The sequence below is a fragment of the Cladophialophora psammophila genome, assembly GCF_000585535.1.
Source record: "Cladophialophora psammophila CBS 110553 chromosome Unknown aczJe-supercont1.28, whole genome shotgun sequence".
Lineage (NCBI taxonomy): Eukaryota > Fungi > Ascomycota > Eurotiomycetes > Chaetothyriales > Herpotrichiellaceae > Cladophialophora > Cladophialophora psammophila.
The window spans coordinates 281,451-307,201 of record NW_006912949.1 but is presented as its reverse complement, the minus strand read 5'-3'; the positions used below and the strand labels follow the sequence as shown (position 1 = coordinate 307,201).

General features: G+C 51.2%; 8 protein-coding genes across 8 annotated transcripts; 3 read left to right on the top strand and 5 right to left on the bottom strand.

Moving 5' to 3' along the window:
* Positions 1-378: 378 nt before the first annotated feature.
* On the top strand, positions 379-1,680 carry A1O5_11799 (uncharacterized protein; the record flags this gene model as incomplete). The annotated part of the gene is made up of 2 exons (XM_007752369.1): positions 379-567; positions 625-1,680. 2 exons carry the CDS (start codon positions 379-381, stop codon positions 1,678-1,680), a joined length of 1,245 nt encoding a protein of 414 aa, XP_007750559.1.
* Positions 1,681-5,586: 3,906 nt separating this feature from the next.
* A1O5_11798 (MFS transporter, SP family, sugar:H+ symporter) lies at positions 5,587-7,080 on the bottom strand (the record flags this gene model as incomplete). The annotated part of the gene is made up of 3 exons (XM_007752368.1): positions 5,587-6,009; positions 6,163-6,427; positions 6,740-7,080. The coding sequence occupies 3 exons, from the start codon at positions 7,078-7,080 to the stop codon at positions 5,587-5,589; spliced, it is 1,029 nt and encodes a 342-aa protein (XP_007750558.1).
* A 6-nt stretch (positions 7,081-7,086) lies between these two features.
* On the bottom strand, positions 7,087-7,745 carry A1O5_11797 (MFS transporter, SP family, sugar:H+ symporter; the record flags this gene model as incomplete). The annotated part of the gene is made up of 4 exons (XM_007752367.1): positions 7,087-7,167; positions 7,223-7,278; positions 7,327-7,540; positions 7,584-7,745. 4 exons carry the CDS (start codon positions 7,743-7,745, stop codon positions 7,087-7,089), a joined length of 513 nt encoding a protein of 170 aa, XP_007750557.1.
* Positions 7,746-11,149: 3,404 nt separating this feature from the next.
* On the top strand, positions 11,150-12,637 carry A1O5_11796 (uncharacterized protein; the record flags this gene model as incomplete). The annotated part of the gene is made up of 1 exon (XM_007752366.1): positions 11,150-12,637. One exon carries the CDS (start codon positions 11,150-11,152, stop codon positions 12,635-12,637), a length of 1,488 nt encoding a protein of 495 aa, XP_007750556.1.
* Positions 12,638-12,940: 303 nt separating this feature from the next.
* On the bottom strand, positions 12,941-13,315 carry A1O5_11795 (uncharacterized protein; the record flags this gene model as incomplete). The annotated part of the gene is made up of 1 exon (XM_007752365.1): positions 12,941-13,315. The coding sequence occupies one exon, from the start codon at positions 13,313-13,315 to the stop codon at positions 12,941-12,943; it is 375 nt and encodes a 124-aa protein (XP_007750555.1).
* Positions 13,316-14,135: 820 nt separating this feature from the next.
* A1O5_11794 (uncharacterized protein) lies at positions 14,136-15,811 on the bottom strand (the record flags this gene model as incomplete). Its single annotated transcript, XM_007752364.1, has 2 exons — positions 14,136-14,338; positions 14,404-15,811. 2 exons carry the CDS (start codon positions 15,809-15,811, stop codon positions 14,136-14,138), a joined length of 1,611 nt encoding a protein of 536 aa, XP_007750554.1.
* A 922-nt stretch (positions 15,812-16,733) lies between these two features.
* On the bottom strand, positions 16,734-17,372 carry A1O5_11793 (uncharacterized protein; the record flags this gene model as incomplete). Its single annotated transcript, XM_007752363.1, has 1 exon — positions 16,734-17,372. The coding sequence occupies one exon, from the start codon at positions 17,370-17,372 to the stop codon at positions 16,734-16,736; it is 639 nt and encodes a 212-aa protein (XP_007750553.1).
* A 2,325-nt stretch (positions 17,373-19,697) lies between these two features.
* A1O5_11792 (proteasome activator subunit 4) lies at positions 19,698-25,610 on the top strand (the record flags this gene model as incomplete). The annotated part of the gene is made up of 2 exons (XM_007752362.1): positions 19,698-20,128; positions 20,186-25,610. The coding sequence occupies 2 exons, from the start codon at positions 19,698-19,700 to the stop codon at positions 25,608-25,610; spliced, it is 5,856 nt and encodes a 1,951-aa protein (XP_007750552.1).
* Positions 25,611-25,751: the final 141 nt, after the last annotated feature.

Here is a 25,751-nt window from a genome sequence, read left to right as displayed (position 1 = left end):
TGGCAGTGATCCAAGTCCGAATGGAAAAGCCTGCTATCTGCATGCCTGACAGGGCTTGCAAGGCCCAACCACGAAGGCGCAATGGCACCCTTGTCTGGAAGAACCTGGCAGTTGCAGAGACGACCTTCTTGGTTATCACGCTTCATGTCGCATCGCGTCTACCTAACCATGTTTCTATCCTGCCCCAACTTCCGGAGAGTCGGCACTCCTCATTTGAAAGTCCCTTGTTTCCATGCTCGGTCCCTTGAAGTCCCTGTCAAGTTGTCACTGTCAGTACTCGTCGAAGTCTTGCACCTCGTAGATTCCATCTATGACTTTGACGACTTTCAGAATACCTCGTCCAACTGTTCGCCCTTTTGACTGACACAGAAAGCCACCATGGCAGGAATCCACATCCTGCTCGCCCGAGTCCCGTTGATCTCCGCCACCCACAGAGGCCCTGTGGTAAACTTGGTAGCATGGATTGCAGTGGTGACGATGTGCCTGGCAGTGATCACTGTTTTGGTCAGCAAGCTTGTGGTCTTGAGGAGACTGGCATGGAACGACTCAATCATTATTGCGGCAATGGTAAGTACTCGGCCAACTGGAAATGCGACCGGGGCGTGACCTGACCGTTTCACAAAGGCACTTTCCATCGGATTTACTGTCGCAATCAACCAGCAAGTCAGCGGAGGACTGGGCTCTGAGATCTCAACCTTGACAGGCGACCAGTATGAGAAATTCCAAAAGGCCGGATATGCCTGGAACATCCTTTACATCACCAGTCTTTCCTTCGGCAAGGTATCGACATTGTCTTTGCTACTCGCGCTGTCACCGAATAAATCTTACCGTATCCCTATGCTGGCTACGGGTGGCTTGACGGCAGTGTGGGCGGTCGCGTCAGTCATAGCCAGCGCATTTCAGTGCTCGCTCCCCCACCCATACCTCATTACAACCAACAAATGCTTCAGCCAGGAAGGCTTTTGGGACGCGGTCGGAATCATCGACATTCTCATCGACGTGGCACTCATGGCTATACCGGTTTGGCTGGTGTACAATCTCCAACTGCCCTTGAAGAAGAAAATCGCCGTCTGTTTCGCCTTTTCATTCCGCATCCTCGCCATCGCCTGCACGATCTGGCGTATCAGCGAAATGCACCGGTTCTTTGATCGCAACGCGGACGTCACGTTTGAGAGCTGGCTGCCCACGATCGCGACTCTGCTAGAGGTCTTCTTCAGCGTCTTCGCAGCGTGCGTACCGCATCTCCGGCCGTTCATGGAATCCATCCAGGCAGGCTATCTCTCTGGCGTGATCCAGGAAGGAGACGGACGGTTCGGCTACGGCAACGACAGCTACTTGATGGGCAAGATGGCCCAGAGCAAGGCCGGAACCTCGGCGATCCGAAGCCAGGCTCTGAAGAGCGAACTACGGGGTGAGAGCCTCGATCTCCCGCGCCAGGGAGCCACCATCGGGCAAATGAACGACTCGCCTGGTCATGGGATCGGGCAAGCTTTGACAAGTACCAATCGCATCGTGGTGAACAAAGTCTCCGCGGGGAGGCCGGAGAAGGAATTCAGTTCCGAGCGGCATCGCAGCGAAAGCATCACCTCAGACGGGGGCAGGAGCCATGGCAGTGACGGGAGCAAGGCCATGATCATCAAGACAACCAAGGAATGGAGTGTGAGTTATCAGGACGCTTGATCCCACGTGGTCAAATTCAGTACTGGATTACTCCCTTTTCTATCTCAGCGGGGTTTGTCTGGGATCTTGGGCGGCTGATCGGATGGGATAGGCCTGTACTTCTACATGGGACTGGTGGCAGGACACAAGGGGTTTCGTTCGGGCGGCCTGGATATCAGGTCACGGTTGAAAAGGCACAAAAGATACCAGAGGGGTTTTTTTTTGTACAGCTACAGAAGGTTCCGGGAGGCGACTCTGAGAAGACTATACAATAGGAGCATATCCCGCAACGAACATCACATCCTTATCCGCTTCTTATGGGTACTGTCTTCCGATATCCAGATCGAGAAAACAAGCAGTCTACTGCATCCCTCCCATGAGGACGTTCTCTTAAGGAGTTCATGCGTAAATCCCCATGTGTCGGGCGGCACGATGTTACAGATCGGTAAATCCTTCCAACGGGCTACAATACGAGCACACGAGGGATCTTCAAGGGATCTTCGATCGGCGTGCTGCAGCCACGGGTGAGATTCCCACCTCTACCTAGGTAGGTACTCGTGCAAGTGCATGCCAGGACCAGCTTGTTCCCACGTGTGTTACGGCAGCGTGGCATGCCCAGTCCTGCATACCAAGGACGAGTTCCAGTATACCTACCTCTGTTGCTAGCTAGCTAGCCAGCCCCCCTGCGACGCAACGCTCCAGGCGCGGTCCGTTTCTGAAATGTCCAATCCCATCCCCATCCCCATTCCGTCCACCATGCACGTCCAGGCCCTTTGAGTCTCATAGAAATTATGCCCGGGCCTACAGAACCCAGTATTCAGTACTCAGGGCAACTACCTGTACCATAGCAGTGCCGCGACATGCATGAGTCGCCTTCGCCCAGCCCTGCTCTGGTCTGCCATGTCAGGTCGACTAGACCAGGCCAAAGAACGGAGTCCAGTGGCTAATTTAACGCCCGTGCGCTTGACCGTTTTTGAGCCGGGGGCCGGGAGGGGGGGAAGGAAGGGAGAGAGGAACGCCTCGCTCCCCTCCTCTGTTCGTGTGTCTCGCAAGAGACCCAACAACGAGTTCGTCGGGGAAACGGATGCTGGTACGTTATTACTCTGTACTCTGTACGAACTACCATGTAAGGTGTAGGCTGATAAGGTGTTGGTTGTAGCGTGTGATAGACCCTGGCGTCAGGGGCCACCGTACATAGATGTTTCACATGCGCTATCTTGTTCCTGCGTGTAAGACAGATATGGAGGAAGAGGGGGGGTGTTGGCTTTTCCGTCGTGAAGAAGGCAAGGGAGCATCTTCACGCCTCTTTTCGTGACTAGGGCCCCTAGGCTGAGTTTCGCCCGGGTTCCTATCTCTGTGACTACCCACCTAAGTACGTGTGCTTCTCAAGCCACAGTTAGCGCGGTGTGATATAGGCGGGGCTGTGCGCGAGTGGAGTGGCTAGTGGCTGGATAAGCTCCAAGATCTTGATAGGGCTATTGATTAACTATCTGCTCTACCTTCCAATGCGAGAAGAGATACAAGTACTTGTGGTGTTGTAGGTTACTTGCTCGTGGCGAAGCTCCTCATGCAGGTACGGCGAGCCCCCTTTTCCAGGCGCGGAATGCAAGGAACCCGTTGAGAAGTTCCTTGGTGTTATGGGGCACTTGGGAGGCCTTTTTGCAGGTTTCGAGACCCTTCCCACCCAACATCGAAGGAGAAATACTCCGACAAAGGCCTTGCATTCTTGCCCCCCCCCCCCGGGGGCGGACACAGGCGATCCTTGCTCTGGCTCCTCGACGATGCAGTTGTGAGACTTGTGGCGTGATTGTTTTGAAGCTTGTCACAGCTTTGATGGGACCGTCGGGTGCATGCGTGAGTAGAAGCTTCGCGAGGGAGGGCCTCCAAGCAAATTCTTCGAAGCTTTGTGGGGGCGAGACGTGTCCTTGCGCAGAATGCCAGGTCCATGTTTTGACGGTATGAATAGATTCCACATCACGCGAGAGATGTGTCCGTCACGCTTGTTGGGAGAAGAAAACCTGTTTGGAGTCCTCGCGAATACTATGTACAAACCACTGATGCATTGCTCTTCTTGCACAATACCGGCGAGGAATTCCACAAGAGTAGGGTACCCAGGCACGGATGACTGGTGGCTTCCAATTGTATCCGATGAAAGCTGCGCTCACAATATTCGCAGTCCCAGGATCAGGTTCTTCCGACCAGTACCTTGTACATAGACAAGAGACCCTACCATCAAAAGCGAAGAGGGGGTTTGTCACTGACCTCCAGGCAAGACATCGAATGCAATCAAATACGAGCCAGTCACCAATAGTGCTGCCCGGCTTCTTGATTCTGCAAGTGAAAAAAGCAGCAAAAGACGGTTGTTTCTTGTGATCTGTCCATTCCAGTTCAGCGGCCCATTGGCCCTCCCATGTCACGCTTATGCATTGTGGTATTGTTTTAGTTCGCAACTCTCACCGAGCTCTCCCTGCTACTCAAGAGAGAACAAAGCCTGGCAGGAGACGCATAGGATGCGGTAAGAATACCGTTGATGTGCGAAGGGAGGCGGCTCTTTTGTGTCGCAGGTTAAGTGCTTATCGTACTCCAACAAAACTCTGGCGCGGGGATGTGGAGGGTTCTTGTCTCTGCAGGTCGCGTTGCGGAATCTCTCAGATCGTAGTTGACTAGTGCTGATGTACCGCAGGGGTGCAGACGTTTCATTCATTCCTTCGTCGAATATCTAGTAAATCTTTTTCCAAGGACGGAGTGCAGCCCAAGACCTCGCCCATGCGCGGCCGTGTGTATGCACCCACTTTTCACAGAGGTTCCTTCAACTAGCGCATGCGCCTCCTCATTCCAAGCCACGATGTAATCCTTGCCCTCTTCATACCGTCTTCTCCAGAACCTTGCTGCCAGGCAAGAGTCGTGATGAAAAAAGGGTGAGGGGGAGCCAAAAAATACGCGGACAAGAGCCCCGAAGGACACTTGATGGTGACGTCCGCCGCGACGTGCAATGCAGGGACACCGCCATAGCAGAACTCCCTTCTTGATCGGAGTCGCTCCCACAAGGTCTGATATGACATATTAGCGAGAATCCAAAACTCATCATGCTTGGGGAAGGAGGACGTACAAGTATGAAGAAACGGAAAAGAAGGGAAGTTTCTGAGGACGCGACGACGTGAAAGAAATATTTCGATTATTGCCAAGCTCGAGCTATTGATTGGCGCCAAACTAGGTATAGCGTGGTATGAGCGTCCTATATGCTAGCGCCTTGGCACCGGAGCAGGCTCAACGATATTCCGTATGCACAAGGCTTTGCGCGCCAGGGGAGGTAGAACATAAGTGCACCCCCAGTACAACCAGAACATACCGAGTACAGGTCGTCTTTTCCCGCTCTGGTCAAAGAAGTTCATGGTCAGTCAGAAGCTGAGCTTCATCTCTCAATGTTGGGTACTTGCCTTTGAAAATCGTGGAGCTCTGCCTCGCTATGGTGCGGCGGTGACTCCTTGGAATAACAGGCAACTCGCGTTGTGCTTGAGCAATCTTCAACAATGTTTCCAGTCCGAACACGCCCTCGTAGAAGGGCTGTGTTCGTAGGATCAAGAGAGATATCGGAAATGAAGGCGCATACATTATCTATTCGATAGCAGTGATAACTGCTCGGTATGAAGGTGTTAAGACACCACAATTGAGAGTCGTAAAGAATTCGTTAGATTGCAATGCATGCACGGCCCTTCCCTCTCTCCAGCGCAATGCTGCGGGGCATCCATCTTCTTCCTCATTTGCTCCTTGTTGCTCCTCCGCCCCAATCCCGGGGTCTCGACTCGCTCGATCACGACCCTCTAAGCACTGATATTCTTCCCCTGGGCTTCTTGCAATTTTTCCTTCTTTCCTTATTGTTTTGTCTTTTAATTGGCGTTGAGGACAAGTGGTTTTGACGTGGTAACTTTACGCATGGAGCTCCACGTCTTTTTCGGCCTCCTTCTCAGTATTTGTCTCGTCGCTGCTGCGTTGCCCAGCAGGCGTAATTTCGCCTGCTTCGGCGGTATCATCGGTCCCAGCCTCGCGTCTGATCTTGGCTAGCTCTTCTGGCGGAGGGGCAACGCATTCGCTGCTCTTCCATGGCTTCACACTCAGGATATACATGGTATCGATCTCCTCGAGTGTGCGACCTTGACCTTCAATAACGAAGAAGTAGACCAGCGGAATAGCGACCAGATTGCAGCCCGCAAAGACGTAACCGTATAGGAAGTCGATGTCTCCGGTAATGAAAGGTGTGAAGAAGGCTATGAGGAAGTTCCACAGCCAGTTTGAGGCGGTTGACAGTGCCATACTTCTTGCCCGGTATTTCGAGGGATACACCTCTCCAGTCTGTAAGCATGTTAGAACCTGTGCACACATGGCGAGAAGTTGCTTAGGGGAGTAAGGGTGGGGTGGGGTGGGAAAGTAGGTGGAGACAGTGCCTTCTTCTCAGACACATGTACACTTCTTCTATTCCACATTTTGTAGGCAAAAACAACTCACAATTGTCCAGACGATGGGACCCAATGTTGACGAGAATGCTGCGATAAAGAACGATGCCATTACAATCATGGCCGTGCCGCTGGATTCGGTCTTCTGGGGGTCATGTTTATCGAGGGAAAAATGGCCAACGTTGGCGAACATCAAGAACATAAGAAACATCCAGGCCGAACCAATCATGAGTGACTTACGACGGCCATAGTGTTCGACGACATACAGGTCGTAGAAAGTAGTTCCGAAGTTGATGCCGTTCAAAATCACTGGAATTCTGTCAGCAATTGTATAGAGCTGAATGGGGGAAAGCGGGGTTTGGCAAAGTCCAAAACTATCGCAGATTTCAAAAGGCTTACTTTGTGTCTGCAAGAATGTGTTAGCCTGTACTGACTACTGACAACAGTCGAGTCCATGACAACGGCCAGGTGTGTTTGGTGGTGTTGGGGGCGGAAAAGGGGGGATCACAGAGGGAAGGGGGTGGATGCTGCAGTTTCGGTTAGCTGGTAATCAAGAAACCCAAGACAGTAACTTTCGTCAAGGGGAAAGGGACCCCCAAAAATATACTCATAAGAACATGGTAACTCACAATATCACCGTGCCGTAGTAGAAGAAGTAGTTGGCACCGGTCAACTGTTGGAACATCTGCAACGTCATACCGAGGACGATTCTGTGTGCCATCTTTGGAGCTCGGAACATACGGAACCATTCAACAATTGGATTTCCCTCGTTCACCTCAGCCCGGAGCTTGGCCTCAATTTCTTCCAACTCGATGTGGACACTGTAGTGGTTCGGTGGCGCTCCATAAACTTTTTCCATGATCTTTTTGGCTTCTTCTTTGTGACCATGGCGGTACAGATATCTAGGGGTATCCGGGAAAAGGAGAATACCTCCCCCCAGAATGAAGGCCCAGACGAAGGCGATTCCCATGGGGATTCACCATGAGCCAGAGTTGCCCCTTTGATGCTCGTAGGTACCGAAGTTGATGCATGCGGCCAAGAAGATACTGAAGGTAATCTGTTTCGTTGATTAGTAGAGCCAGTGGCAGGCGAAATCAAAGGTAGTGGCATACAAAGAGCTGGTATGTACTTATCAGGGCACCACGGATGTGACGGGGGGAGGTCTCAGCTGGAGAGAGTTAGCGAAGACAAAATGCTGGTGTTGACTAACGCTTACCCATGTACATTGGCACAAGTAACGACAATGCACCCACACCAAGGCCGGCGACCCATCGGCCCATCATGATCTGATACCAATGATAATCCGACGAGATCATGACAATGTTACTGATGCAAAAGACGACACACCAGAAGGTCACACTAAGTCTTCTGCCGATAAAGTATGCGATTGGAGCAGCAACGAGAGCTCCAATCAATGTACCAATCGACAGCTATACTTGTTAACCAAGTTCATCAATGGACCAACCGACTTACCATTGCTACGATAAGACCGGACCGCACGTTACTGAAATAGAAAGTTCCATCACTGTGACGCAGACCAAATCTTCGCAGGAAGTCTGGCATGGCAAGGAAGCCAGAAATTTGACCGGTATCGTAACCGAAGATGAATCCACCCATAGAGATGAGGATACCCATCCAGAACGATGCCCGTGTTACTCGTCGTAAAGGCGAGTAGTCCAGGCCGGCCAGGGAATTCCTTGCATCGGTAGCACCCGCAGCACTTGGATTGTACTTGTCGTATCGTACCCAATTGGTGAGGCCGAGTGACTCTCGAGTCAACTCGGGCCTACGAAACTTGAGATAGATGGAGGTGCCCCAGCTACACAGGAGCAACCAAATATCGAGTCCTGTACGACGTCGGTCGTTAAAGGTCGGGATTTCATTATGCTAGGCTCCTACGAGGCTCTTCGGGTCTCCAGTCTCCGAGGCGATCGAAGCACAGAGGCAAGGCCAAGGGTCTACCGGAAGGCGCGGACATAGTTATACACATATTGCCCTTTGCGAGCAAATCGGACATGATCACTTGACCGATGACGAGATGCCCTGCTAGATCAAAGCGGATTTCGAACAATCCCTCTCCTTGATGCAACAGAATCTCGTGTTTTGCCCCGTGGGGGAGAGGCCTCGGCAAATACGATCGGCCATGTAAGCTGAGCAAGCAGCGAGGGGATCGACCGTGGTGGGCGGGAGGAATCAGCACTCAGAATCCTCCAGAAGCTCACAAATTAGGTAGTGGTTGACATGATGATAGGAGTTTGAGCCTTGCCATAGCAGCAACTACCAAATATGCAATTGATGAGTTGGCGACGGCCGGAGGGAGGCTGCCACGAAGCCTCTTGAGACAGGAGCTAAATTTCGAATTCCGGAGGTGGTTGCGCCTCAGATCTCGACTATTCTGAGGGAAATGATGTCGGCGACGTCCGCAAGCTTCCACTATCGCTCGGCCAATCCAGCCACCGAGCTTAGCAGAGTCAGGCGACATCAAAAAGAACTTTCACGGGGAATCGTGGTGTTTACAACCGCCAAAATGGAGTCAGCAGTACCCACCCACCATGTCCTCTTCCCTATTTGAGCCATCAGACCATTGGTGCCATCGTTGCCCCCTGCTTTTAGGGTCGCAATACGGTTCTTGCCTTTAAGGCTTAATTCAAGCATTTTAGCCTATTTCAGCATGGCGTGCGAGGTCAAGACGCCGGGCCATATTTTCGTGGTACGGCGCAGGCATTTGGCGTGCATTAATAATGCGTCATTAACTTCAGCTTTGTATGCTAGTCCCATCCGAACCATTGCAAAACTCTGCAACTCCGTGGGCAAATTTCTTTCTGGAAGGCCACGGCCTGACTCGAGTTTCTCCTCGACAAGCGATCGCCCTTTGACAAGGCCGATGTCTCCGTGTTTCGAAGAGTGTCTCTCATGCCTTGTCAGCTCACCGTTACCCACAAGAAATGTAACATTGACTGAGGTGGACAAATGCATTTGTGCCTGGTCAAATGCCGCTTCCCGGAAACTGTGACCTAGTTAGACGAATTTTACATCTCGCTGGAATAAGAACGATTCCCCGGTCTCGTAATGCAGCCGTTTCTCCTAAATCGCAATCTGTCAAAAAACGTACGACCTCAGCACCGGACCATCTTCACTAAATTAGGTTCTCTGAGTTGACGGCAAGCCCCATTGACAAACAAGTGGCACATTCAAAGTCCTTCGCTGTTACAACGCAGACCGCCTTCGTTGATGAGCAGTCCGTTTGCCTTGGAAATAGTGGCCCTCTGTCATTCATCCTATACTGTCAATGATATTCGATGTAGCGGTTGCTTTGATGTTATCGAGCACTCTTGAGGCACATATCGGGTGAGACTGTGCCACTCAGTTTTGAATCATGCTTGACGGGTTGTCTTGCATCCTTGCAGCGCTCCCCGGTCTTCTTTTTGGGGAGGATCACTTGGAACGCATTTCTTGAAGCTTGAAAGCTCTTTTGGGCAAGCATAAGCTTTGAGAATGAGGAGTTTCAAGGAACTTGAGCATTATAGAAGCAAGGAAGGGGCTGTCAATGATTACAGTTGACTCACCTTGTCCAAAGGTCCGAATCAATCCCAGGCTTCCTGAACCATATAATATATAATTACATCATACCTTACCCAGAGAACCATCCAACAATATGAAGAACAGATATGGTTTTATATGCCCAATTCTCCTCCCCTACCCTCCCCCCGGGGAGGGAGAGAGGAAGCTCACTGGGATATTTTCCGGGTACTTGTGACGGTCACTTCGACTACAAAATCGACTTCTGAAGCACAGGACTCGGGGCCGAGGGATAACCAGGCACAAAGGTACTACAGCCGCTCGCAGAATTGGAGATATGGCGAAATAAAACATGGTCCAACAGGCAGAATCGTGGCTCTTCCGCACAGGTCAGAAGAAGATCGTCAAACACTTCTGACTTCAAACCACCAACAGCGATATTGACAAAGAGATTCATGGTATTCAAGAGCGGAAGACGGCCGTCGATCAGACCTTAATGGAGCCTCTCACCCGAAAACACAATGAGTGTTCCGACCTTCGGGATATCTACCAAGGCTCCCACCTCGAGAATTCGACGCTGCAGATTATGATGGTGATGATGGTGATGATGGGGACGTGGAAGGTGAGGATCCGATGGGCGAGAATCTGGAGGACTCGCCTTCGGACTGGGATGGAGAGGAAGAGGATTCGGACATGCGAATACAAGATGCTGGATATTTGATACGAGAATGATAGCTTCAAGGACTCCACGCAGGTGCAGGATCGTTTACTCTAGCGTCATGGGCAAGAAGAGCAATGTTGGAAGGCTTTAGGGTAGACGCGTTTCAGGAAGCGTTAGTCCTGCTACCAACCCAAGAGGACAGAGCATGATATCGAAGATACGTATCGCAGACGGTGATCTCGCTTGCCTGGATAAAGCTGGATAAAGTAGATGGTGCTTTCAGACGTCACCTGCAATCGACGCACTCTCCCCTTTCTTTTCCTTTTCCCTTTCCTTTTTTTTTCATTTTTATCCATCACCTCGACTTTGAGACACGCCGAATCCGCCAAGTTGATCGCGCGACTTCACTTTTCGATGAGAGACAGACATTACCACCTCAGCTATAACTCAGCAATACCTCAGACATGAATCCTTGAAGACTTCTTCATTATTGCCACTCTCCTATCTCACCTGGTTGATCTCATCAAGGAATTGTTTCCAACCGGGCCCACAGACTGCCACATTTACTTCTCCCACATTGTTTATGTCAAGATTCCCGGAACTGTCCGTAACATCCGACCCCCAAGGTTGCAAATCCCGATACGCTGAAGCTTATTCCTTAGTTGTGAGCCCTGTTCGGGACTGTTCTCTCTCACAAACCCTCACTGTATGCTGCAGCCTCGTCCTTAGACTGATATTGCTACCCTGCTGACTGATACTAGGAATGGTCTTTTAAGACTACGGTTTTCTACATCGAGACTCAACTCCGTCTCGATTTCACCTAGTCGACACAGGCAATTTTTGACTCGAGGTTGTCGCGATGGCGAGCGAACAATTGAAAACAGTCACCTCCACCCCAAATGGCCATGCCATCAAAGACCCTTTGCCAGATCATCCGGAGTTCGAGGAGGTGACGGCATTAAAGCCAAGCTCAACCCTCTTGAGCAAGGCATGGGAAGACCTTAAGCGGAATCAATGTCTCTTGCGCAGTGACATGTCTCTGACCGTGGACGAAATTGGCGATCCTGGGGCCGATGAAGAGAGATATTTGATAGTCGGGTACGCTTTTCCTAAGGAGCTGAACGCGCTACGGAAGAAAGCCAGTTTCCAGAAGGGAGAAGAACCAGACGGTACTGTCGATCCTGACAAGTACGTTGCCGACTGGGAGAAGGACAACTTCCCGTATTATGTGGTCACCCGCATCATCACAACAAATCAAAATCATTCGATCCAACTGTACGCTTTGCTGAAATGCGACGAAAGCGCCACGTTCTCTACACCCTTCGCTGTTGAGCAGGATAACGTCTTCTATAGACACGAATTTCGTGGTCTTAGCACAAACGCCAGAGACCGAAGATCGAGCTGGAATGAACTCGTTGCTCAACATGCGATCCGATGCGAAGAAGCTGTGCCAACCAAAGCAGCCAGACCTAGACGGTACCACTCCGAGCAACGCGGTAACCTCATGGTTCAGGGCGGCGAGTCTTTGGCTCCCGAACTCTGCATGTTGGCATCATTGTTCCATGAGACAAAGTCACCTGCATACCTCGAGCAAAAGGTGCAAGCCCTACATCGTGCCTATCCCGATTTGGAGCAACAGGCTCCCCCTGAGAATGCAGGTCTGAACGCGTTCTACGACAAAAAAGCCCCTGGATTCAGCAGTGCCGATGCGCAGGATGTTGTGGAGGACATGCTTGCCGTAGAGCCCACTCTTGAAGACCTCACGGCAGACCGCGTAATGGCGTTAAAGAAACATTTGGACTCTTGCGGCGAAGAATACGAATATCGACACGTCAAACTTATCATAGCCGGGGGCATGGCTGCAATGAAGAGCATTAAGTCAGGCAAGAACTCTTCTTTTGATTCTGTCCAGCTTATCCAGTTGTTGAAGAATGTGGGGAAAATCTTTCCGTCCTCAACAGCGGGAAAGCCTTATTGCGCCCCTAAGGAAGCTAACACTATGCTTCTAACCTCGCTTACGTACAAATTGAAAGAACTTGTCGATCACTGGGATCACTCCTGTGCGCAAGTCCGAGACAGTCTCGGGAACACAGGGTTGCCGGGAATCGGCTATGAGGACATGCGAGGCCAGCTGGCAGAGGCTGTGGATGCACCAGCATTACATCTCCTTCTCTCACAAATCGCCCGGAATGTGCTGGCAAAGTATGAAAATATCCTCGCGGATGGTCTCGTTGGTCCAATGAGACGGATCACCGAGCGTCTGGAGCTATACATCTTGTCATCGGAGGATACAGCCACAGACGTCAAAAGGCACAGCCGGGGAAAGTACCAACAGCGAGAGGAGTAAGATTTGAAGATTCCTCAAGTTATGGTGGTTGCCGATACGCACTTGGACTGAGGAATTGGATTCGCTGCACAAGAGCTCAGAGCATTGCTCAATTCCGACAGAGCCGAAAGCAACGGGATAGTCAGAAGCTGGCAGGAAGGAGGAGCTGATGGACTCGGGAGTCGTGGCTTGGAGCTTTATGCGGGTGGCAGACGAACAAGACCCTGCAAAGCTCTTATGGAACTAACTGGAGCTTTGGGAGCTGCAAACGATTGTCATAGCTGTTGTTATCAGGCATACCCATGAAGCTCAAATTCATTGCGCTTAGAACGCTCTCCTCCCGGCGTGATACCTTTCCCTCCGTCCAGAATCGTTGGCAGGGACGCACTGCAATACACACCCCAACTCTGCTGCTCTCTCGTCCAAGTCGTCTTCCTTTTTATCGTTTGGATCTTCCTCGTCGTCTTCTTTCCCATTAACAGGCCAGCTCTCGCCGTCCAGGGCCTTGCCCAAGGCATCTCGATCGTCGTCTGCATCCTCCACCTTAAAGTTATGCTCCAGAATCTTGAACTCTTCCCTTTTGACCTCCACACGCTGCTTCTTCTGCATTCCAGGTGCAAGACTTCGTGCCCCTAATACTACTGCTAATCGAGGGTTCAGGCAGTCCCAGTCAGACTCTTCGTCGGCCGCTGCAGACATGTTAGCAGATGAGAAGGGAAATGTCAAGTCGTTTTCGGTAGTGCCAATTATCGTCATATTACCAGTACTGTCACCCATGACTATGTTACCGTCATTATTGCCACCACGGTTTGACGTCCAACCAAAGTCTGCTGCCTCGTTGGTTTTGACGCGTGGCGCAACCTTAGCTTTCAAATATTCCACAGCCAGCTTCAGCCGTTCACTTTTCTCCGTCCAATTGGCCAGGGTGATTCTTTAGCTCTCTGATGAGGCCCATGATTCCGGTGAGCGCTTGGGGGACGTGCAAAATAGATCTCTTGTGTTTTAATATCCACTGATAGGTTCGCTTGTTGAACTAGCCCGATTAGGTAATAGCATGAACTCATTCGCTGAATCAAAGCAGATTCTTTCCAACAACCCCATAGAAATCTTGCGCTTAAACTCCTCAACTGCGCCATCCAATATCTTGTCTTTGATCGTTGCGCAGTCCTTGATCCTCTGCAAGACCTTCACTCCAGCGGAAAGAACAGTGCAAAAATGATCGGTGCCGACTTCAGCAGTATGGTCATCGCTCAGACCGGCGTTTGATGAAGGCGATGTTGTTGGCTTTCGTCTGCCCAAGCTCAGGCCACGTTTGATTTGGATAGACGCACACGCTGTTTTGGACATCCCAGAACTTCCAAAAGTGACTTCGTTTCTTTTAACGGACGATTCCCAATCAATAAAATAGAGACTCTGTAGGGACAAATGGGCCTCCTCTAACGCCTTGCTATCATGAAGGTGGGCAACAACAGCCCCTTGGCCTGACGGCCAGAGTCCATAAAGAATTCTCGGATTACCATCACTGGTCAAGTTTCTGGGCAGCAAATTCTGAATCGACCATATGATCCACCACCTCACCCTTCGCAATCTTCTTATTCCTGGCTGTAGAAGTCTTCCACGCCGCTCTCCCGGAGAAGAAATACTCGTCGATCTGCTCGAGCGTGAGTCTGGCGGTCTCGGGGACGAAAGCAAAGGTGAGCACTAGCATCGCAAAAGTCACGCCTGTCATACATCCGTCGTCAGCAAGAGGAGCTCGCATCTGTTATGATTACGGACACCTTGCCTACCAGCGTAGAAATATCCGACGTTCAAACCCATGTTCCCATAATCAACACTAAGCATGTACGGTCCATAAAAGCTCGCGGCGAACCCAAAGATCTGATACACCAACGTCGTCGATGCCTGCCCGTACGTTCTCAGGCGAAGATTATGTTGCTCAGGTGCCGCGATCCAGACGCTGGTCCCGATGAACAGGCCAAATAGGTAGGCCCAGAGGAATAGGAACACCAATAGTACGACTTTTGCAGTGTTGGATCCCTGGCCCAACGCGGAGCCTACAATGGCGATGATCAACATGCAGATGGTCATTGTGCCGTAACCCCAGAGCATTGAAAACCGACGGCCGCCGTAATCAATAACGATCGGCCCCAGGAGGGATCCGGCCATGGTGCAAGCGGCGACGATAAAATTATTCAAAAATGGGTTCTTTATCCCAACTTTTGCTAGGAAAATCGCACCGTAGGGTCCCACGAATTTGGATCCAGTGATCGCCAACCCGACCATGATCAGTTCGCTTATCGTGGTGCGACGCAAATTGGTGCCACGATAGATCTCGGTCCAGTTAGTGGTTGTGCCGTAGAGTTTCTCCAAGTCAATGTGGCGCTGGACGTCCTGGACCTGGAGAAGAACGTCTGGGTGATCAGGGCTTTTAGCGTAGAACCAGGCGAAGGATTTCTTTGCGGCTTCTTCACGGCCTTTGGTAAGAAGCCAGCGAGGGGATTCTGGGAAGAGCAAGACGGCCGTCCCTAGGATGAGTGAGAGGGGAATCTGACATATGATGGGGATCTGCCACGCCAGATTGCTGTGCGTGTATGTAGAAGATCCCCAGCAAACTGCCGCCGCCGCCGCGTTGCCCGAGCCCAACCCGATGTTGTAGAGTGCCAGAAGCATCCCGCGCTTACTGGCAATCGTGCACTCTGCTCCATAGACCGGGCCAGCTGCAATAATATGCCCGAGCCCGACGCCGCCAATGCATTTGCAAACCAGGTAAGCGGTGAAGTTTCCCGACGTACCGAGCATACCACCGGCACCAATCGCGGCAAGCAAGGCGCCAACTTGTATGGTGCCCCGACGACCGAGGTAGTTTCCAACGATGCCGCTGCAGGCTCCGCCAAGGGCAACGAAGAGTAGTGTCAAGGAAACAAGGCCTTGTTGAAGTGCAGTTTGCGAGCAGACAACCGCCGTCTTACCAGTCTCCGGGTCGGTTACAGGACCACACTGGCCGAATGACTTTCTGTACGACTGCATCTGGAGGACTGTGCCGCCAAAACCAAGATCAAAGTTGAAAATCCAGCCAGCCAAAGAGATGAACAGCGAGAAGAACACCATTTGCTTGGTTGCTCGTTGAGCAGACGGTGGTCCGGCGGGGAGACTAACTTCGGCCGCATACTCTCTCGTTTCAGTGGCCGAAGCCATATCTGCTTTAAACTCTGCCATTGACGGTGAAGTAGGACGTTCATGCACTATCTTCAATGTCTTCGATGTAGCTGCAGGTGGGCGGTTCAGAAACAGAGCCTGGGACTCATAAACCCTTGATGTGGATCTTCCCCCTTCGAATTGCAAACATCTCGCGCCCTTTAATATCGAAAAGATGGGAGATCAAGGTGCCCCATCTCTTACCCCGCGCACTTGCTCCTATTTACACCCGAGGACTCGACCCAGATAGCTAAGCGACTGACAAGATATGTATTAGTAGAACTTGGCAAGCTTGGTGGTAGGCCTCTCAATTGTGGGGATGGGACATTTTGATATTGCGGGGCCTAGCCCACGGGACACTGTCGGCTAACGGGGTTGTTGTTGTCTCTTGGCAGCAGATATCTAGATAGGCGCGAGGGGAGGTGACCATTTGACCATGATTTGGGACATTCTGGGCTTATGTGTCGCCTGTTGTCCGCAGAGCGAAGTGAGGATGGTGTAAAGCGGAATTGCCGGCCCCACATTTTAAAACACGGCGCAAGGCTGCCACACAGGGGGCCCACTAGCCCACCCGCCATTTATTCTGACGGTGAGTGGCCGCCGACACTCGTCCCTCTCCTCGGTAGGGCATGCAACATTCTGCTTGAGATTATGCGAAAGAAATAGACCACTTTTACTCCAGCTTGCAATCATGGCGATGTTCGCTTGAGGTTGCTGCAAGTACTAAGGTCTCAATTACAAGAAGAAGCCGGGTCCATATCGGATCACCAGCACCGATAAAAGACGATGAACTGGACTTTATCCATGTACATGTGCTGGCTTAGCTCACATCGATGGGAATCAACAGTCTCTTGACGGATATCAACGCAATGTGGCGGATAGGCCACGTTCTGACTCTTGCAAGGCCATCAATAATAAACCCTTACAGAATCTTCCATGCATCCTGGATCTCCCTCGAGGTCGCGACGTGTGCGGATGTACCCAAGACATGTGAAACCAGCATACCATGCAAGCCAGAAACCGGATCAAAACAAGCGTCTTCCATCACAGTCACGATATAGCCACGATCCGTGGCGGCCCGGGCGGTGCTCAGGACGCAGCCAGAAGTGCTAATGCCGCCGATGATGAGTGACTTGATTCCCTTTTCTTTTAGCATGCCCGACAGTCCATGCGATTCAAGGGCGGAGATGGAGCCCGGTGTTCTCAGGACCGTGAGCTCCGGACTGAGGTGTTTTCTGACCGCGAGTTTCTCCGATTCATGACCCAGCCAGGGCATTTCAACAAATTTGGCTTCATACAACTTCCATTTGGCCGCAGTCCTCGAATGAGGAGGGGGCTTTGCGCTGGGCGAGGCGTCGATGAGGCAGTGGAAGACGGTCATTCCTTTGTCGAGTGCCCAGTCGCGCATTTGCGATGCAATGCTCACGACACTGGTCGCCACCGCGTCTCCAATCCTCGCGAGGACCATGTTTTGATAGTCCATGAGCAACATAGCCGTTTCATGAGGTGAGATCGATAGAGGCGAGGCTGGATCGCGGGGAGAGAAAACTGCGTTTGCCATGTTTGGCACGACAGAGATGGCGAGCTGGCAACAGAGTCGTCGGCACCGACCGAAATATGCTGCGCAAGTCCACGCTTTCGGCTCAGGAAATAGCATCAAGTGCTGGAATAACTCAAGACTTAAGCGGTATCGAATCTGTTTGGGAGGGCGGAGATAACGGTTAAAGCCGAGATGCATATGCAAAGTCGTGCTGAGGTATTGAGATCATCACGTCCGAAGCTGTTATCCGCGCGTGTCGGAAATTGGAGCCCGCTCGGGACTATCGGACAATTTCGCAAAAAGTCAGTAGTGGTCTGCGGACGATGAGGACTGAAAACTGCCGCAACCAGCAAGGCTTCATTACTCGATTAATGCCGACCATCTTCTCCCTGGATCCAGAAGCTTTGCCTGGACATCGTCCTCATTGTAAGCTAAAAAGGATCAGTAAACTCTCCCTGTCGCTTCCATGCTGCGCGGTCCAATTGGCGAATTGTATGTCAAATTAGGCTCCTCATTCGTCAGATTCTGGTTTATCACGGATACGATTCTGCAAAAGCGCATCTCGGTCTTCGAATCAATTATCTGGAACCTTGACCGGGGGACAAAGGTAGTAACCAGGGGAAGGTAGGTTGTAAAACCCATCTTTCAGTGAGATTGGACCTCATCCGGCGGTGAAACCGAAACTGGATGAGCACGCTGAAGCAGCCAAAATAATCCAAGCAGGTCGGACGGAATTACACAAAGCCAGGGATGGATGTCGTAGTCGGCGTTCCAATCTCTAGAACTGTTTGAGTTGAAGGGATATGGAAAGAATAAGATACCGACTCCTAGGTGCGTTTGAGGGTTGTGCCAAAGAATCAGGAAACGAGAGACGGAAAGTATGAATGGAGATCAGAAGTGCGGCTATTCTGGTCACATCACCTCGATCTTCAGGTACCCAATGCACCTACTGTGGAACAATTGCCTTTCCGCATTCTGGATACTTGATTCTCAGAGAGAAACACAGGATGAAGTTCGAAGATTTGCTTAGCCATGAAACACAAGCTGTCACGCTTTGACTGCAACCACAGGAGACGTCAGATGGACCGGGGTGTAGAATTTCAAGAGAGGACTGGATCAACTGCGGTCTGACTTGTCAAACCCCCGATATCGTTCCTCCATCTGGAACGGAAGAGATACTTGCCACAAGTAGTGCAGGAGCCGACAACTTCGAGCTGGATGGACCGCCAACTCCAAGGCGTCTCCTCACTGGCCATACAACATGCAAGCGCAGTTTGTACGATCAGCTTCTGATCTCGGTAAAGTTCAGAAGTTCTCGAGCGTCTTGGTCGACAGAATCGCAATGAAAGGCCTCTTGAGATCAGGGGAATTTAGCTTCAAGCCATGCAATCTGCCTTCTTGATATCGATGCTAGGTTAATCCATCTCATTTTGAAATGCCGCTTCAATCAGAGAGGGCAACCAGACCTGCGGGGGGAAGGAATTTCGGATACAGGTATAGTCTTAGTAGACACAGGTTAGCCGGAAAGACCACTAGCATGGCTGCGCTTGATTCACAGGCCTCAGAAATACTGTGTAATCAATCAACCCAGCGTATGCGTCGTCTTTTGGTGTCAGCCTAACCTCACTGTCAAGAGCACTACCATGTCGTTCTCGAGACAAGGCCGCAGCCTGACCCTGCCAACGAGACCAGAAAGTGGACCTTGAGCAGAGGGACGCGATGGCTGGGAAATGATGGAGGCAACGGAGATGGAGATTCGTTCAGGACATTGGAAAGAGGAAGAATGAACTCAGCTTGACGGGGCGTTGAGGCGTTGGGGCGCGATGCATGTGAGAGAGTGCCAAGCCTTTCCTTCGTTTGGGGCTGCGCCTTGTTGCTGCCTCGTGCCTTGCGGAGATTTTGGGAGAGAGACGTTCGTCCTCAGTGTCGCGTGCAATTGAGCAAACTTCTCATAACTAGCAACAGAATTATCCTATTTCTGAGTTTCATTACCGCGACCCTCCGGAGACGTGGCATTGGTCTTCTGGTTTCGCTTTTCTGCTGCACTGTTTCTCTTCTTCCCGGATTCAACAGCACTTGTTTGCAGGCAATAAACGTGACGTACGACGTCGCAAGGCTGCACCGCAGCTTGCTAAGCACTTTTTGCCGCATACAACCACGTCGCCTGCCCACCTTCGTGCGACCATTGTCTCGAACAGAGAGAGTGGCCCGAGTCCTGCTGCCTGCTTCAGTCCGCCCGGCGGTATGATACAGGACAATTCATAAATCCTCACTCCCTTGACTCGGATGATCTCCACGGCTGAACAGCCCAAGAAATAAATGGTTATGGACACCCCAAAGCATCATATGGAAGAGCTGGTCAACGGCGGCAGCCATGTCAAGCACGGCTCTGAGATTTCAAGAGCGACCTCTCCGGCCGGAACCATCGCCATGCAGGATGGCCATACAAATGGCGTTGGGAATCAGAGCAAGCGCAACAGACCGCGAACATACCCTTACTTTTCGACCCTGCCTTACCCGGTGGAAGATGAGGCCAAGAGACAGGAGAACCTGGCAGAGATACTCAAACATCTCTACATTGCGATTCAGGCTAGCGATTTCTCTCCAGGCGCGGTGCACTGGACCAGGGAACTGCGCAGTTGGCTCTCCCTAAAGTTCGATCCCACCAAGGAACAGCGTGTAAAGCTCGTCAAACTCTACTATGAACTGTCTCTAGCCCCTGGGATTGATCCTGGCGTTTGCGAACGCTTCGCTAGCATGTTCATGTTGCTCACCAAGTTTGTGGTTTCCCACTCCGCGGCTCCAGAGGCCCTTCTTGACTAACATTTCTGCAGACGGAAACATTACTTGCGACCCATGCTTGATCTTACCCTTGACTGGCGACCGCTCTTTCGAGAAATCAAAGTATTCGTGCTGCCAAGCGAATCCGGCTTGATGCAGACAACGAACCTCAAGAGGAATATCAAAACACTCATTAAGATCAGTTCATTCGCTCAATTATATTTTGACCCAGAGGATATTCCTGCTATGCTGGAAGAAATTCTCCCGCATTTCACAATGTCCTCAACCGAGGGCGCATTTGTGGTGATAGGGCTGCTCAATATGCTGCTGCCGACGGGACCCCCACCGCCGAATCGTTCGGATTTGAATCCCCAGCATTTCCTTCCAACATTTTTCCACCTCTGGTCCTTGGTCAACCGTTCTCGAACCGTTGATGTCGCCCTCGTCGATCTCCTCTCTCGACTGGCTCGGGATTCGCTGCCAAGTAACCAAGTTGAATTTTCCGAATTCGGGATTTTCACCGCTGAGCAGTCAACTCTGATTACAACGGCAGTTCTGAGGCTGTTGGAGATCCCTGTAGGGCAATCCACTTCACCCTACAGTGCTATGGTGGACATCACAGCCGGCATGGGGTTTTTACTGGATCGCGACTCACGCAAGCATCCTGTTTCACATCACATTGCGCGCTGGTTTGTCATGTCGATGTCACCGGCGTGTTTAGAAAAGAAGATCTCGGTTCTGTCTCTGCTTGAAACTCTGATCCAGGCGGTTGAGACATTCTTCCATCCATCAAACTCTGGCTCCTGGACTCGAACCTTGGCTCAGCTTGTGTTCTACCTGGCGGACTTCTTCGTCATGCGGTGGAACAGGGAACGCAATGGTGAAATGGAAGTCCCGGAAGAGCGGAAGCTCAATGAAGCGCTGCGAAAGCGATTTGTCCTGTGTTTACGAGACGTCATTTTCATGGGCATTTATGCGAAGAGCGGGACTGCCATGAGCTATTCATTATCAACACTCCAGGCTCTCGCCTTTTTGGAGCCCGATTTAATCCTTCCCGGCGCTCTCCAACGTATTTACCCCTCAATGCAGGGGCTTGTCGAGGTACACCGCACAATCTCATCGATACGGTCATTGCAAATATTGGCGAGAACAATGATCAGAACAAAAGGGTACCGTTGTCACATCACGGCGCTCCTTGGTCTTGCTCTGCCTGGCATCGATGCCAATGATCTCGACAAGACCCTGTGCACGTTGTCATTCTTCGCAAACGTCTGCTATAATATCCCATTTGAGGATCTTTCCAGGGGCAGAGAGGACGTCCAAGGTAACATGCTGGCTATGGAGTGGATCACAGGAGAGATGGAGCGCATGGAGCAGGAAGGCGCTCGCGTTGAACTGAACTATGCGACCTTGAATGAAAAAGACGAAGAGATGATACTTGCCTCGTCCACAGCCGGCTTCGGGGAATTTGTCACATCCTTTTTGGGCAGAGTCTTCACTCTCCTTGAAAATTTGCCGGATGCAGCGCGCGTCAGGAGCGGATCTCCAGAAGAAAATATCGTCAACACGCTGCCGGCGGCTTTTATGCCCTTGTTAGCATCTCTATCACCAGAATTGTACGACCTGGCATTGAACAAGATTGTTGACTTCGTTGCCAACCACGTCATTCATCAATCAAGAGATGCCATGGCCTTCATTTGCAACTGCTTATGCAAGGTCGACCCCGAGAAGGCCTTGGCGAAATTCGTTCCCGTCTTGATCAGCGCCATCCGCACTGAAATCGATGAGAATGGTGCTGGCTCAACCAGAAACGCCGCCTCTGATGTCCTGCCTCGGGACAGGGGGCTGGTTTGGAATATCAGCATGCTGAGTATGTGTGTGGTTCATGTGGGCTCCGCAGTCCTGAAATACAAGCAAGAACTCTTTGATATCGCGGTGTACATGCAACAGAAATGCAAAGGCATGCCGACTGTACACGTCTCCAACTATGTGCATCACTTGCTGCTCAACCTCACCGTCACCTACACGGCCGACTATGCCTTGTACGAACCGGAGAAGGTTAAGGGCAGGATAACTGCGGATCTCTGGGGTGTGGCAGAGCCGCCAGCAACCATCAAACCAAAATGGCATGTCCCTTGCAAAGAAGAGATTGACTTTGCTGTGGAATTGTTCCAGAACCAAGCCGAAAGCGCAGTGCAACATCTGCAACGTCTTATTGACGGTTCATCCAGCATCAAACGCGACGGCAGCGGCAAAGAATGGTCGGATGAAGTTTCAAGGAACCTTGTTCTGCTGCGTCTGCTGCTCGCTGGAGTATCGGTTCTCTTTGATTCGAAAGGAGTCAATGAAGGTCTGATCACGACTGCCGCAGGTGTCGACGCCGACACCGATACCCCGATGTCTCAGGCGAACGGCCATGCCCCAGAAGAAGGCAATGACGTTGAGACTGACGCTTCTCTTGATGGCACGGACGAGACATCGATCAAGCCCTCATTTCAGTATCCTGCAGGCGAGTTGCTAAAGCCCGATGATGCCAACTACAAGCTTCTTCATCAACTCAGACAGAAGATCGGCCATGTCTTACACGACGTGCACGCCTTTCTGACTCGGGAAGGGGAGGACGATGTGTCGTCTTTTGCTCCACTATACACTGCTTATCGATCATGGTTTGTTGATGTCGGGATCGAGCGCTCGGCTCACGTCCTCGACCGAGTTACTCGACTCCTACACGCTGATGAGCAGCCGTACAAAGTGAGCGGAGTACGAAAAGATTATCCTCGCTCCATACTCGTTCGACGAGCCAATGTTTACCACACCCAGAGACTCCGACATAATGCTGCACCTAGACCACGTTCAGAGCTCGACGAACAGCTTCTCCTAGACCTTGCGGAGTCCGCCGTCTCCTTGTACACTGAAGTTCGTCGTAACGCGCAGAGTGCCGGGGAATCGGCTTTGAAGGTGATTTTCGGAGCTCGACTTTTCGTCATCCCTCCACTCTTGGCGGCCTTCCAGAAAGCAGTAGAAAAGAACGATTTCCCTCGAATCAAAGGCGGACTTTTCGCCTTGTTGTTTGGCAGTCTAGCAAAAACAGTGGGCAGGCATTGGAAATACACCCCCGCTGTCATCAGAACCTTCATCGAGGCTAGTACTGCGGACAAACCATCCATTCAGAAGCTTTGCAGCGGTGGCTTATTCCAAGTCATGGATTACGGCCGACCAGGCGATCGAATGGCAATCATCGACCGCACAGTTGTTGATCCATTTGTTCCAGAAGAAGATGTCGACGACAAGATTGCAAAGAAGAAAGCCTTCATCTTGAGTAAGCGTGCCAACATCGAGCGCAAGAAGGCGGACTTGGCTGAAGAGCTCATTGAACTGACTCGCGTCTCACATTGGAAGAAAGCTACTCGTGTGGCAACCCTTGTCATGTCACTAGGCATGCGTTTCGACACAATTGCTTCAGACAGCATGATTGATTTGATAACCCTTGGCACCATAGATCCTCACCCTGGCTTGCGGGGCCTGTATTCTCAAGGGTTGGTGGCACTCTTCACCATGACTGACGTGCGAGCTGTTTGCAACCACGACTATGCGAATTACATACAGGCAACCCAGACGTTTCCCGCGAAAGTCAAAGTTGAGACCAAAGCCGGAGAAGAGGGGTGGACGGAAAAATTTTTGAAGGCTTTCTCCCAACCTGAAGCCGATGTTTACATTGACCATGATTATCCTGGCTGGCTCGTGTGGTCAAAAGACATGCCTGGCTACAAGGCCAACGTCCAGAACGACATCATCTACGATGAACTTGAATGGAAAAAAAGAACCGCCATCGGCAAACACTTGGACCGAGAGTGGTTTGTCACGTTTTTCAAGTATCTAAAGCAGGAACCGCGAGACCAATCCGCAGACAAGTTCCGCATGGCTAGCGCGGCGATGCTGACATATGCTTTCGAGTTGATTATCAGAGATGGTCTAGCCGTTGCGACATTTGAAGACATCAAAGAAGAAACGCTAGCCGTGTTTGAGGACGGCAGCGATAAGCATCAGCATCGTGCCACAGCCGAGATACTAGGCGGTTTGGTCACGTCAGTCATGGACAACTCTATCGAGCGGAGGACTATGGTATGGGAGTTCGCGTTCCCCATTATTCAGCGAGTCTTTTCAGACGGCCTAACTCCAGAGAATTCCGGCTACTGGACAACTTTCCTCCACATGATTCTTCAGGCACGGGACCCTCGACGAGCATGGCCGCTAGTGGAGTGGCTGACAAGCTTCCACCTCGACATGGGATCCAACGCTGCTTTCAAAGAAAGCTCAAAAATCCATCTCCTCCATCAAGTGATCCTAGACGCAGGGTGGCACTTTCAGCTTGAAAAGCCCATCATGGAGGACTTCTTAAATCACATCGACCATCCATACAAGGGAGTCAGAGAGGCTATGGCTCAGACGCTTGCTGCTATTATCCGCACTCGATACCATGAATCGTATAAGGATGTCAAAGAACTCCTCGAAGTCCAGAGAAAGGCAGGTCCAATTGGAACGCACCCCTATCTGCCAACCAAGGAATTTGACGAAACCATGCGCGAGATTTTCGAGCGATTAGAAAGGTGGCGGCATGAACGAACGCCAGGTCAACAAACTCCCTCCGCGTATACGTCTGGGAGTAAAACGGTTTTGTTGTGGCTTGACTCCATGCTCTCTTCATACGAATGCACCCAGTTATTGAAGTATTTCCCCAACCTGTTCACAGAACAATTCCTGCATATGATGGATGTCAAGGAGGATCCCGAGTTACAATCTTTGGCATATCATGTATTCCGCCACCTACCAAACATCCCGCATCGTATAGGAGAGGATCAAGCATTGATTGAGTCATTGATCCGCATTGGGAGAACATCCCCGTCATGGCATCAACGTCTCCGTGTGATGATCAATATGCAGATCATCTTCTTCAGACGATTATTCTTGTTGTCGGAGGAAAGTAAGCAGAAGCTGTTCAACTGCGTGGCTGATATGCTCGAAGATACACAGCACGAAGTCCGTGCGGGCGCTGCCACGACCTTGTCCGGGATGATTCGATGCTCACCTCTCGAGCTGAGAGAGAGGATGATTATTCAGCTGCGGGATCGATTCACCCAAATGCTTATTGACAATCCGCTGCCGAAGAAACCAAAGGGACAACTAGCGGGGTTGTCATCAGCGCGAACTTCAGGGACCAACACACCCACTCCTGAGGCACAGCGGTTAGTCATCGTTCGTCATGCGGCGGTGCTCGGCCTGGGCGCTTTGATCCAAGCATTCCCTTATTCGAGCCCGCCGCCGTCTTGGATGCCAGATGTGTTGGTCACGTTGAGCAGCAAAGCAGCGAATGATCCAGCAACTGTGGGCAACAGCGTCAAGAGCATTATTAGCGACTTCAAGAAGACGAGGCAGGATACTTGGCATATTGATGTCAAGGTATGTATTTCAATAACTTGACCATGCGGCAGAGCAAGCTGACTAGTGACAGGCATTCAAACCGGAACAAATCGAAGATCTGTCCGGGGTGTTATGGAAGAGCTACTTTGCTTAGCTTTGCACTCACTGGGTGCGTCAGGCAAGCAAAAGAAGTTCATAAAT